We start from the raw sequence: 13,252 nt of genomic DNA on the forward strand, positions 1-13,252 counted from the left end.
ATTTATCTTCTTTTCTAAAAGGGTTTTCATTCACTTCTATGTAGATGATATTTTGTTGAATGTAGATAGTTGTATTTTAGCTTGTCTTCTGTCAAGAGACTAAAAACCTTTTCCTACTTTATGCACAAAGACAATTTTTATAAATTAAAATATGAGTAATAGCTGCTCTGTATTCTGGGTTAACAGTGTGTTAACAAACTTTTTCATGGAACCACCAGCCTCCAGATATTTTCAGTGAAAGTTTTAAGTTAAAAAAAAAAAAAATTCTTATGTATTTTTTTTTTGTTTGACTCTGTTTTTATATTAATTTTGTATTTTTCAATTCCAATGCACAGCTTTTCACTAGTCTATATTGTTTTTGCCACACCACATTGATAAAAAGTGACATATAAGTAGTTAAATTCAGTAAATTAGAATATCTGAGTCTCGTTTGTCACATTAAAGCACCTTTTGAAAATAACAACCTTTAATCAGGTATTAAACATGCGTTTCATAAAGCCCACATTCCTCTTTTTAAAAAGTTTTTTATTGGTCTGAAACAACATCCAAATTTGAAAACATGTTTTCATTAGTGGTAAGTGGGAAATCATCATAATTAACAGAAATAAATGTTTTCAAATATCTGTATGTAGTTGATCTATATAATGTTTCACTTTGCAATAAACTTCGTATAAATAAATTGACTTTTAAATAATAATAATCTAAGTTGTTTATAATTGGGTCTTCAGTTTTAGAAAACAAAGAAATGTCAATATTTCTCAATACAATAATTGACATTCCTCACTACTATCTTCTCTTTTTTGTATGTTTTTCTCTAATCATGATTCCACCACCATTTTCCCTCAACTTTAAAATCTCAGTGACAAAGATTTAAATTGGAGACGAGCAAAAATAAATAAGGTTCTCTCAGCAGGCTCATAATTTCTGTAACATTTTACTACGTCAAGATAAGCTGATACACAGCTTTGAATATTGTAATAATTAATGCAAATATCTGATTAAAGTGCTCTAACTTTGAGTTATAAACTCACAGGAGTTTCATAACTTTACAGGAGAGCATGAACAGACTGGAGCATCTGGCTGGTTGGGGGTCATCCCAAAGGCCAACAGGAGCATGCAGTGTCCTGCAACAGATCCTTCCTTCTTGTACCCAAACAAACAAAACAAAACAAAAAAAAAAATCTCAGATAAGAAATGACCAAATAGCAAAAAAATAAAAAATAAATCCAGCTAACAGAGGGGAAAAAGTACCTGCACCCAAGAAAACATGGCCAAACAAAAAATCCAAATGTAAAAAAAAAACCGCACAGATTCATCAATAATCATTATTACCAGATGACTACTGATGTAATCCACAAATGTTCTTAATTCTCAATCATTTTTAAAAGCATTTGGGTGTCGGGAAAGTAATTTCAAAGCCATGAGGGAGGGAAGGTGAGGCCAGTATGTCTGTGAAACTGTAACGCCGCATGGCGCTGCGCGGCCCTGGCTGCGGCAAAGTGGCACGCGGTTGGTCAGGATGCCAGGAGATATTAGTGGGTGATATGTGAGAGGCCTCCCACCTCCCTGTTGATAAATTATGGAGCTTCATGACAGGAACAGTTTAACCCAGCCAGCATGACAAGCAAGTTTAGACCCACGATCACATGAGTGTCGTAGTCACGGCTTACTCAACAGCTTTAAACACACTCTCTCCGGGTGGAGCGGACTGTTGGTTCGGGTAAATACCTGTGTGTGTTTGCCTGTGGGCCTCCAGAGCGTCCTCTGAGGAGAACGTCGCTCCGCACTGATCGCACACCAGCGCTTCTGCAGGAGCTGTGGGTGACATCAAACCCAACAGAAATCAGCAAACATACGAATCTGTGTGTGTGTCACTACTTAAATGTTGAAATGCAGACTAGTCAGGATTCAGTTTCTCAGATTTCTGCTTCTCGATCATTTCCGGTATTTTTACGATGATTTCTGTCTTACTGTTTGGATCTTCTGACAAACATTAAAAGATGAATAACTTTGTAGGAACTTTGGAATAAATGATGCTTTTTTTTATTATTATTATAAAAAGAAAAAAAAAAAGTTCCCGTCTGGAAGACTGTGGTCTAAATCTGATCTGGGCTTCAATGAAGTGCCAGATTAGGCCACAGACTCCTGAATTTTGACTAAAGGCAAAACACTGCTGGCTAGTCCAAGTTTTGTAAAAAAAAATAAAAACTTGATACCTTTCTACTTAATGCATATTTTCTATCTTTTTTCATTTTGTAAAGCATGAAAATCCCTCAACTTTTTTTTTTTTACCTGCATTTAAAAAAAATAAAATCTTGAACAGAGAAATGAGTCTAGAAACAAAAATGGTTTTGGAATATTGTTTTGTTTTTTCTCCTTATCACTCTTGGTCAATAACAGACATATGTCCATTTTTATGTTTGATTTCTTGAGAGACTCCATTGATCAACCTTCTGCCGTCTGTGGTTTCATTGATAAATGCGATGTGAAAAATATTGTAAAGATGTCAGGACACTGACCAAAGAGTGAGAGCTAACTTTTAAAAGCTAAAATGCTTTTCACTTAAGAATGTGAAAAGTCCCATTTTTAAGAATACAGGGTTTCCTTCTGACAGTGCTGACATTTCTCAAAACTGAATGAAAAAGTAAAAAGTAAATTCCACACAATGCCTTGCAAAAGCAGATTTCAATGTATTATTGGGGGATTCAGTGGCTGCATTTCCATTAAAAATGTTCAAAATCAGTTTTCTTCTAATGTAAAAAAAAAAAAAACAATTTTGCATTTGCAGTGTTTCCATCAGATTAGAAATAACTAAACTCATGCATGAATCAGCTTGTTTACATAAGTCATCAAATGCATGGCAGCGACGGATGTAAACAGTCGTATGAGATTTATCCATAATTCAGCCACAGCGCTGGCGCTCCACCAGCCGTCAGAGGAGACATGTCGTCCTCTTGTCCTCTCTTCTTCGTGGCTTTCCAAAACTGCCGTTTGTTTCCATTAAGCAGATTTATTTTTGGAATTTCAGTTTGCACAATTCTATAGTTAAAAGGAAAATGATGCCTCGTTTTCCCAGTTTTTACAAAACCGTTTTAAAAATTGTGGCATTAAATTCATAACACAGTGTCACTAATTTGTAGAATTACCTGTTACTGAATCTCTACACAAGTGAGACACCAGAACAAGTTGAACTCAGACTGGATGCAGAGTGTCTGTGAACGTTGCCATATATTAAATCAGATGGTTAGTTCCGTCTTTAAGCGTTTAAATCCTCTAAAATGTCCCTGTATTTTCCTCCATCCATTTTTTCCATGAACTCTATTTGGCCTCCATGACATAAAAAAACGCTAAGAAAAAGAAAAGCTTGTTACCCTTTGAGGACACCGTCTTCAGGGTAATATGCAACTAAAACTTTCCAACACATATAAGTTTTATACATGCAGACCAAAAAATTTCATTTTGGTTTTATGTGACCAGAGTACCTTTGTAATATTTCCCGTCTGCCCTACCTGGCTTGTGGTGAACTGTAAATTTGACTTCTTATGGCACTTATTCAACTATGGTTTTCTTCTGGCCACAGAGTGGCAAGAACAGAGACTTTCTTCATCCACAAAGGCCTGAGTTAGTGGCTGTAACATGACAAAGTGTAAGAAAAACAACTTTTGCAAGGCTCTGTCCTTTTGGGCTGCAGAGGAAGCCTGGTTTAAGTGAACGCAGTTGAAAGAAAGGTAAAGAAGTCACCGGAGAGCCACGTCTACACACTTGTGCTTTTCTGTTGTTTAACAAAGGAAGCAAATGTGAAAAACTACAATGGAGTACAGGACAGAGAGAGGAGGGGGGCCGGAGGGGACAGTAGACAGTGTGCAACAGCCCATCTTTTTCTTCTTCCTGACAAAAAAGAGGAGAGCAACGCTGAAGAGTTTTATTTACCGTGGCCTGTTATCAGACTCTGAACAGTGAGCAGACTGTCTGCCTGAGAGGCCACAGAAGGACCGGGTGTTCTCTGTACAGCAGACGCTTCCCGCCTGCGGCGCATCCCTTTATCACCAAAAAAAAAAAAAAATCCCACTTCAGAGTCAACATCCCAAATCCCAACGCATGGACTGTAACTTCAGGTCACCTTTGCAACGCCCTTGTCTGTTCTGATATAGACATGAAAGAGACAAGTATGCATACAGCTTACAGAAACATCCCATTCTTGTTCTGCACTCACCTCACACCTGCATTGACAGACACATTGGACTAATATGTGTGCTCACACACACATGCACACACACACACACAATTTCTCTGTTTCTCTCTCTCTCTCTCTCTCTGTGTGTCTCTGTTGCACGCAGCTGTTTGGATGTGGGTTGGCTCTCACTGAGATGTAAATCGGTTGCAGATCCATACTGGCCCAGGGCTCATTCACTGATCTATTTTCTGCTCAGCTGGCTTTAAATGAAGTTAAAATGACTCATTAAAACACCCACAAGCTTTGGGAACTCTGAGCACTACAGCCTAAATGTGGTCCTCTTTCAACTCTTCGCACAGACAGTGCACCACTGTTCCCAGAGCTGCACGCAAATAAAAAAAAAACAGCCTCAATCTGTTCATTTCTCAAAAAACCCCCGTTCTGCTTCGTTTTGTCTCGCACAACATATAAAAATAAAAATATATATGTATATATATATAAAAAAAACTCTGTTTGAGAACGGTCTTGTGCGGCAGTAACAGTGGAGTTAAGTGTTGTAGATCCTGATGTTGTTTGACGCCGTCCAGCCCGGTGTGTCGTGCCCGCGTGAGATTGTGTGATAAGGGGGAAGAGGAGAACACAGTGCATTGTCTTGTGCAGTCAAAGGCACGGAGTGTGCTCTCATCCATAAACCATCAAACTGTCTCCAGACGCGGCTGCAATCGTCCTCCATCAAAACACTTTGTCTGGCATACCAAAATAAGAGCCAGCATCGAGCTGAATACCAAATCAGCCCATTAGAGCGGCGGAGCACTCGCTCCTTAGCAACCAGCGGGATCTGAGGCTGCTATACTGAAATACACAGTGACAAAGAAATGAGATCCACATCTATCTCTCTCTTTTTCACCCCCTCACACCCCCACTCCCCATCTCTTCCCTCCTTCTAGTATTACGGGGTTGACACGTCGGATGGGGAGAGTTTATGCAAAAAATTCAAATGCGGTTAAAGGTGCTGCTGTTATGGATGTCGGTGCGAATTGAAAATCAAAGCATGCTGTGAAGGTCTGAGAGTGATGCAAAACAATGTGTGTGTTCAGGGCTGAGCAGAACGGGGGGAAAAAAAACCCCCCAGGAAGATTCAGGTGAAGTTTAAAGGAGCAGATTCTCTCTCATCTGTCAGTGGCGTGCCATTCCTGAACAATCCTCAGAGAGGACAGGGGACTCTGCCTTGTCTCTAACATATATTCAAACTGAGCTTTGTGTGTGTGTGTGTGTGTGTGTGTGTGTGTGTATGTTTTTTAAGTTTCATTTTTAGTCTCTGATCCCTCCTCTGTCTCTCTGCACCCGCCCTCCCCCCCAACTTCTCCCTCCCCATCCTTTTTCTCTATTTTGGATAAAGTAGCTGGGAGAGCAGTCAGGTCTGATTAAGTCTGCATTTGGGTACAGTGTGTTCCTGGACACACATCTGCGAGCGAGCCATCACACACGCTTCGGAAAACGCTGGCAGAACACCCAGGCCTGCCGGCAGCTCATGATGTCATCACTCAGAAGGGGCAGAGCTGGCGAGCCGCCATTCTCTCTCTCTCTCTCTCTCTCTCAAAAAAAAAAAAAGAAGGAAAAGGAAAACAGGAACAATTCAAACAGAGAAGAGAGGCCTGATGACCTCGGCGTGGAAAAGAGAGCGTGATCCAAGCGTTCGGAGCGCCGCTGACTGCTGAGGGAGGAACGGGGGGAAAGAGGAGGGTTTGGGTGGAGGAGGGGGTGAACAGGTGCATCTGAAAGGCCGCAACCACTGTATGGAGAGCACCAATGTGCAGAGGTTGAGAGTGCGTGAGAGTTACTAAATACCTGTGTGAGACAGCATGTGCATCCTGAGCCGCATGCTGTCCTGGAAGTGTTTGCCACAGTATTCACAGCTGTTGCCCTTCTCCTCATTATGAAGCCTCCTGTGAAAAGAACGACACACTGATGTGAGAGCGCTAATGGAGGAGAAGAATGCAGCGAGAACACACTTGTAAAAATTTTTCATTTATTTCACGCGAACGGGCGGCTGCTCATTGATCAGCAGGAACAGAAAGCGGCTGACTGCGGTTTACCTGACTCCTTTCCCGCACTAGGATAGAGACCGTCAGCATTATGACGGCATTACCAGGTTCAGACCGGTCACTTGTTGATGAACATCAACGCCGCTTTTTACAGGTGAAAATGACATGGAAACAAGCAAACAATCTTGTCCAGGACGGTGAAAATTACTGACCTTTTCATTTGACAAATTTGAGGAATTTGAGATGAAATCTAGTCATAAATATTTTAGTCCAGCAGAAAGTCAGAAAATGTCAGTGAAATTTAATCTAAAGTTGTTTCAAATGACAAAAAAATAAATAAAAAATATGTCACTGAACTGCAAAACAGAACATAAATATAAACTAAGAAAGTGGCAAAAAATCCATATATTTTACCATATGCTTACGCTAAACTTAGTTTTGAATTGTAAGACTTACAAAACTGATGAAGTGTTTTCCCCTTGTGTTTTTTACATTTGTTTAGTTTTACACAAACTTTCTTAATGTATTTCCATCTTCAAGCATTCAGCTTTCAGTATATTGGTTGTTACTCTGCATTGTCTTTATGTGACATCCAATGGCAGTCTCTGGCCTCTAGGTGGGACAAAAACAAGGAGGGGTAAAAAGGAAAACGATTAGTAAAAGAAATAAAAAATAAAATAAAATGCACTGTGAACATTAGCAATCATGGTGTAGAAAGTAAAACTTAGCCATGGAAACGCTATTTTAAACGACAGCCGGCAAGCTAGCCTGCATTTCTGTAAAGCAGCCAACTGCAGGCTAGTTACCCAAGTAGCCTGAATAATTAAGCGGCTGAGGTTTTTTGATAAACTTGCAGCGTTACTTTAAAAAGTGTGCTAACTTTTTTTTTTCTCTTTAGCTGAATTATGGTGATTAATAATCATAAGTTCAAATGTTAGGTTTCATTTAATCACATTTTTTGGGAGGATATTGCATGTAATTCTCCTTTTCCAGGTGATTCTAAACCTACTGGAACGGTTGAGGTTTATAATAAAAGACAGACTGTGATCACACCAAACGAGCAACCTAACCTTTTCCTTACGGTAAAGTCAGGACGGCCAGAGGAAACGGAGACGTTTTCATCATACTTTTTCTACTCTTTAAAGTCCTTTTTACTGAGAAAGCAGAGAAAGTGCTGGACTGACTGGAGTCTGTACTGCCCCTCCCCCACCTTTTGCTTGTCACAGCCATCTAGCTGACTGTGAGGAGCTCTAAAGTTATTTGCTCACTTGTAAAATAAGCAAATCATTTTATTTGTGTTTTATGATACGAAATATTTCAAGAGGGTAATGCTGTGGAAACTGAAGGAATACTAAGCATCACTCTTATTAAGGAAGCTGTCAAAACCGCAATTACTGACTCGCTAAAACCAGTTTGCTATACAGGTAAATGGTAAGTAAAACGGTAGGAAACTACATTTTTTTAAAAACTTTATTTTTACAACAGTAGGATTCAAATAGCATTTTTCAATTGCAGAGCATTAATCAATAGCGTTGAGGTTATTATACTATGAGAATCTGGACCACGTCTTTTCTCTACGGCCTCTGGACTTGGAAGCATCGTTGTTCTTTAAAAAAACAAAAAAACAAACAAACAAACAAACAAAAAAAAAAAAACGGGAGTGTTTTAATTCCTGAAAGAATCCAAGGCTATATGCAGCATCATTAGTCTGAGAGGCCGTTGGAGTTGTGAATCAACGCATGAATGCTAAAAGCACACAGACAATAGGATATCTGGCTAATTTCAGAGTGCAGACAAACGCGTGCCTCCACCCGCCAGCACTTCAAGACAGCAACCACACACAAACACACCGAGAGAACGCACACAATGTCACATCCCAGCTGAATAAGCTCTCTCTCTCTCTCTCTCTCTCTCACACACACACACACACACACAAACACATGCAAATATACACACAAGCTTTTCCTGTGTTTGCAATGAAAAGATGATTCGCCGAAGCTCCGCCGGCAGCAAAACCTATCATATCATATCACACACAACCCAAGCATGCAAGGCATCTGTACTGTTATCCTTATATCACCCCCCTACAGCAGAGCACGTGGCCTGGAAAAGAGTCTGCGCTCAGGCACACGCTCAGGCAGCGCTCAAAATGAATGAAACCTGAGATGTTGCTTAACGCACATTAACATCAGGAGAGCAAAACAGGAACTCCGCCGTAAAGATTAGGTTTTATTTTGGCTGTGGAGAGTCCGTCTAACGTGACTTACAGAGCGTTTTTATTCTAACATGTAACACGTGGAGGTTTATTAAAAACACACACACACACACTAGAAATAGTCAAAATAAGTTAAATTATAAATAATTATAGGATGAGGTATTGAGGAAATAAAATGCAGCGGTGTTTAAAGCTGAAGTTCTCGAGTTTAACTTACTTCAATATTTATTCCTTGTGTTTTAAATAGTATTCAGTTTAATCAAATAATATTAGCAGCTACAATTAAATAGAATACAATATTTAAAGTAGTGAATAGGTAAGTTTTCAGTTTAAAAACATTAATACTCACATGGCCTGTGGGCTTCTCATTAAAGGGTTTGTAAGATGAAAAGCAAACTGAATCGGTTTGACAATGATCTTTTATTTAAAAACTAATAAAAGCAACTTTAGATCATTCTTAAAATACAAAAAGCTAGGAAATGCAGAGACTTTAAAAGCAGAGCGAAGTTTGCTCTCTGGCTCTTGTTTCTGCAGCAGCTGTGTGGAGTAGATAGAACCGAGCTTTGCTTTTCTACGACCGACCAGAGAAAAGATCGTCGATCCCATTAAATATAAATGCATGTTCTGTTGTCCTTGCATTGGCATAAGAAACAAACTCAAGCGATGACAAAATGTATTCTTTATTACATTGTTTGTGTGTTCTTTATTACAACAAACGTTTGTGAACATGAAGTTTGACTCAAACGTGACGCTGAGGTGTATAATTTGGTCTAAATGACTCACTGACAGGCTTCAAAGTTGTCTTGCGAGTCTCTTAAAATGTGTGTTGATTACTAAAACTTCATCTTTGTCCTGGCTGAGCTGGGAAATTGTCCACCATTCATGACTTAATTATAACTTAAATAGTTTATAATGGGGAATTAATCTACCGCGGATCATCAGGAGGCATGTAAACGCAGAGTGGCGTTTTATCAGACCTCGTTGGTTTGGTCATTTCTTTCTGAACTTTTTCAAGTCATGAAGAATCTGAAACAGTTTTAATGAGATGATTCAAATTCACCCCAGAGGTACTGCATAGTTCAGGTTTTCACAATTATACATCATTCCTGTCGCATCGCTGAGATCTGTCTGTGCATTTTATTTTTTTAATTAATTTACCCCATTACACTTCTATTACTACAATAATGAACCATTTCTAAGTTTCTAAACAATTAACTCAAGTTTCAACCATTTAAAATTTAAGGTATTTTGCAATTATTTTTCTACCACCAGGGTCAGACTTTAGAAAGGGGCAGCAGCCCAGGGCCCTGGTATAAGGGGCGCCACAAAGATTTTTTATTTGTTTTTGTTAGTGAATGCTATTGTGCAACCATTGTCCTGAACATAAAACTCACAAGCTGATACCAGATAAGTTTCATTAATAGTTTGGAATTTTTATGAATATAAACAATTCTGAAGTATTTGAAAATAATAGATTTCTTTGCAAGCAACATGGAGTTTTTGGCAAAGAGACGTATTGATATCTATCTACTAATGTACTCAAATTATTATTAGTAAAACATTTCTTCTGTAGTTGATAGGGCACCAAAACTGACTCCAGCCCAGGGGCTCAAATCTTTGTGAGTCCGGCCCTGCAGCACATATTCCTGGGGTTTGTTTTGGTGACATATTTAGGAGTTTGTTTACATGTCTGTACTTCCTACCCAGACCATTTGAATTTATTTAGCTCCTCAGTCTGAAACTGTGCCAGGAGATTCGAAGACGACAGCAGCAAATGTCAGTCTGCAGATCAGGTGAATGCTCAGTGACCTGGTTACAGACTTACAGCAACTTCATTGCATCCTCGAGCAGCGCCACCAACGCAGCCCCTTCAAACCTGCGGACATCAGTCTGTCTCCATGAGTAAGGAACGCTCATCGCTACGTATCCCACAGGATGCTTTCTTCCCCCCTCTCACACCCCTGTTTTGGTGGCGCTTTTTGGAGTGGCATGCAGCTGAGATGTCAGCCGCAGGGGTGAGCAGGGGAAGGCTGTGATCCTAATCGTAGGTTAGCAGCATATTAAGGGCTTGTTGTGTTGCTAATGATTAATGATGACTCAAACACTGCCCATCTCGCACAATTAGAAGCATCTGCAATCAAGCTAATGAGTTTTTCATGGAAATAGTTGGTGGGGTTTTTACGTAGAGTGACAAAACACGAGCTGACAGGCTCATAAATAAAGCAAAAATAATAATAAAAAAAAAACACAACAACAAGAGAACGAGTCGCGAAACAGAAGTTATCCATCATGCTGCCGAGGCGTCCAGCCTGGTCCCCGCTGAGAGGCTTCTCTCGTTGATGTGAAGGAATGCATATCAAATAGCCTGGGAGACGGTCTGTTGTGTGAGGCACACGTCTGCGCAGATAATCAAAGGGAATTTAAGAAACGGGGCTTTGTAAATAACGGCGTTATGTGACATGGAGGCCTCTTTACATCAATCCCCCCCTTTCCCTCACAAAGACCCGATTCAAAAGATCCACTGTCAAAACATGAGCGCAGGTGTCCCTCTGAATAAATTACCATATTTACCGTTGCTTCTTCCAGCTTCTGGATCATAGTATTTAAACATCAAAGAGAAAAAGGATGACCTGTGGTCAGAACTAAATCTTTCTCATCTCATTTTTTTAATAAAGTACAATGAACACAATGACTGGCAGATCTCTAGATCACCCTCAACTATCTGGATGGAGATTTATATTTGAATTCCCACACTTGTAATTTATACTTATTGGTTGTTTAACTTGTCTGGGCCTTTTGGGCATCAGGAGGTCGTGAAAGTTGGATGTTTGCGTGCTTACCTGTGCTGCTCCACAGCCTGTCTGCTATGCAGCTGGAGGCCACATTCACCACAGCACTGCTGGCCCTGAGTCTGGCCCTCGTGCCTCATTCCTGCTGCAAACTGGCCCAGCCTGCTCAGCAGCTCTCTGTGCAGGAGGCCATGGTGCAGTAGGCCGCCGTAGGCCCTGGGATCCAGCGGAACGCCCAGAGATGGCGCCACTGAAACGGACACCGGCAGCCCCTCTCCCGTGTGGTTGGAGGTCATGGAGTAAATGGAGGCCAGGTGTTTGTCCGCGATCCCGGGGAAACCGTCAAGAGCGTTTGTCGCTGCTTGACCCCCATCTTCGGAACCCGTGTTCAGCTCTCGGGCGCTGGTGATCACGCTGCCTCTGAGGGGCGTCCCCGGGCCCTCGTCTCTCGGCTGCTCGGATGTGCCTGTCGCCTCCCCTGCGCCGGATGACTTGCCCTCACAGGTTTCGTTGTCATCCACCTGCATACGCTCTGATTTGATACTTCTGGCATGATCCAGGGGCGAGTTGTTGCGAACCTGCTGGGAGCTTTCCATGTCGACCTCGGCGTCTAGTTTGGGACTCCGTTGAGGAGCTGCATCACACTCCGGACCCGGCGACGTTCTCTCTGCCATGTGGTACAGAGCCAGGTGGTGGAGGGCGGTGGGACTGCCGCACTTTGTTCCGTCCTGTAAGGAATGCTTCTTGGACATCAACATATGCCTCCAGTGCCTGGCCCGACCGTGATCGCCATGATCTCCAGAGCTGTGATTCCTCAACGCCACCTCTTCGGTTTCCTCCGCTTGGATGGTCTCAAGCACCTTCAGGCACTGCTCTTCCAGGTACTCTATCTCCAAGATCTCGGCGGCGTATAGTAGGTCGTCCAGGTCCTCAGCCGTGGCCTGGAGGGAGGCGGTGTAGGCGTACTCGAGGATCTGCTGAAAGGTCTTAGGAGAGAGGAAGTCTAGGGCGTAACGCAGGCTGCTCCGGTGGAAAAGGATCTCAAACATCTTGCTGGTGCAGGCCAGGACAGTGCGGTGCGCCGGAAACTCCTGGCCGTCCACAGTGATGATCACGTCACACAAGGTGCCGGTCAGGCGCATCTGATTGGCCCGCTGCAGGAGCGTGCTGGAGTGAGTGGGGTTGTTGAGCTGGAGAACACCCATGTTTGTCAGAGCAGTGTCCACTCGGGCCTTTGCTGAGCCCACGCATGAGGTGTGGCTGTCCTGCCTTCTTCTCTCACCTTTAGCCGGTTGTAGCTCTGTGGTTTTGGTGGAGGAGGGAAGACAGAGAATCAATTCTGCCTGATTTACACACAGAAGCAGCCCAAAGCATTCTATTTTAATTTATTGTTGAATAGTCCTATGTTTAGTATAGTAGCTGTTTTTATACTTAACATTTTTACCCAATACATGTACCTAATCAAGAAAAAACTGAAAATGCACATGGGCTGCGCAATATTAGAACGACTTCTGTTGGTAATTTTAATTTTTTAAATTGTGAAATCAGGAAACGCATGTTTTCCTCTCTTCTCTCATTTCAACCATTCCGCCTGTCTCTATGACCTTAAGCATCTGATCTCCATCATGCGAGTTGTGACTAGCTACTGCTGTGAGACGCCACCTGACAGGTTTATTATTAGCCATCAAGGTGTGGATTTCTCACATTTGAAATTTATTGGCCCACTATTTTTGCATTTAATAGCCTGTGACGATATTTAATACATGGATATTGTGATTATGATATTTTTTATTTATTGTGCAGCTCTAACATCTGATTGGTCAGAAATTAGAATCAACAGGTCATATTGTAAAATAATCAACACATGGATGAAAACTAGAAATTCCCACCGGTTTTGGTTTTTAAATGTGTCAAACAGCATTGTATGTTTAGTTTACTAAAACATCAGTTAAAGGTTAGTGACATGTACTTTGATGCATAGTTAACGATAATCTTACAATATTTTTTTTATTTAAATGTCAAATTTAAT

General features: G+C 41.3%; 1 protein-coding gene across 1 annotated transcript in view; it reads right to left on the bottom strand.

Annotated features, from left to right (window-relative positions):
• zbtb16b (zinc finger and BTB domain containing 16b) overlaps positions 1-13,252 on the bottom strand; it is a 33,066-nt gene that overhangs the window by 18,386 nt on the left and 1,428 nt on the right. Inside the window, exons 2-4 of the mRNA XM_007554385.2 lie at positions 11,275-12,523; positions 6,023-6,120; positions 1,729-1,815 (exon numbers count right to left, since the gene is read on the bottom strand). Of these exons, the coding sequence (XP_007554447.1) occupies positions 1,729-1,815; positions 6,023-6,120; positions 11,275-12,428 (1,339 nt within the window). The 5' untranslated portion in view covers positions 12,429-12,523. The remainder of the gene's footprint in view (positions 1-1,728; positions 1,816-6,022; positions 6,121-11,274; positions 12,524-13,252) is intronic.

Source organism: Poecilia formosa, unplaced genomic scaffold (genome assembly GCF_000485575.1).
Source record: "Poecilia formosa unplaced genomic scaffold, Poecilia_formosa-5.1.2 Scaffold63, whole genome shotgun sequence".
NCBI lineage: Eukaryota > Metazoa > Chordata > Actinopteri > Cyprinodontiformes > Poeciliidae > Poecilia > Poecilia formosa.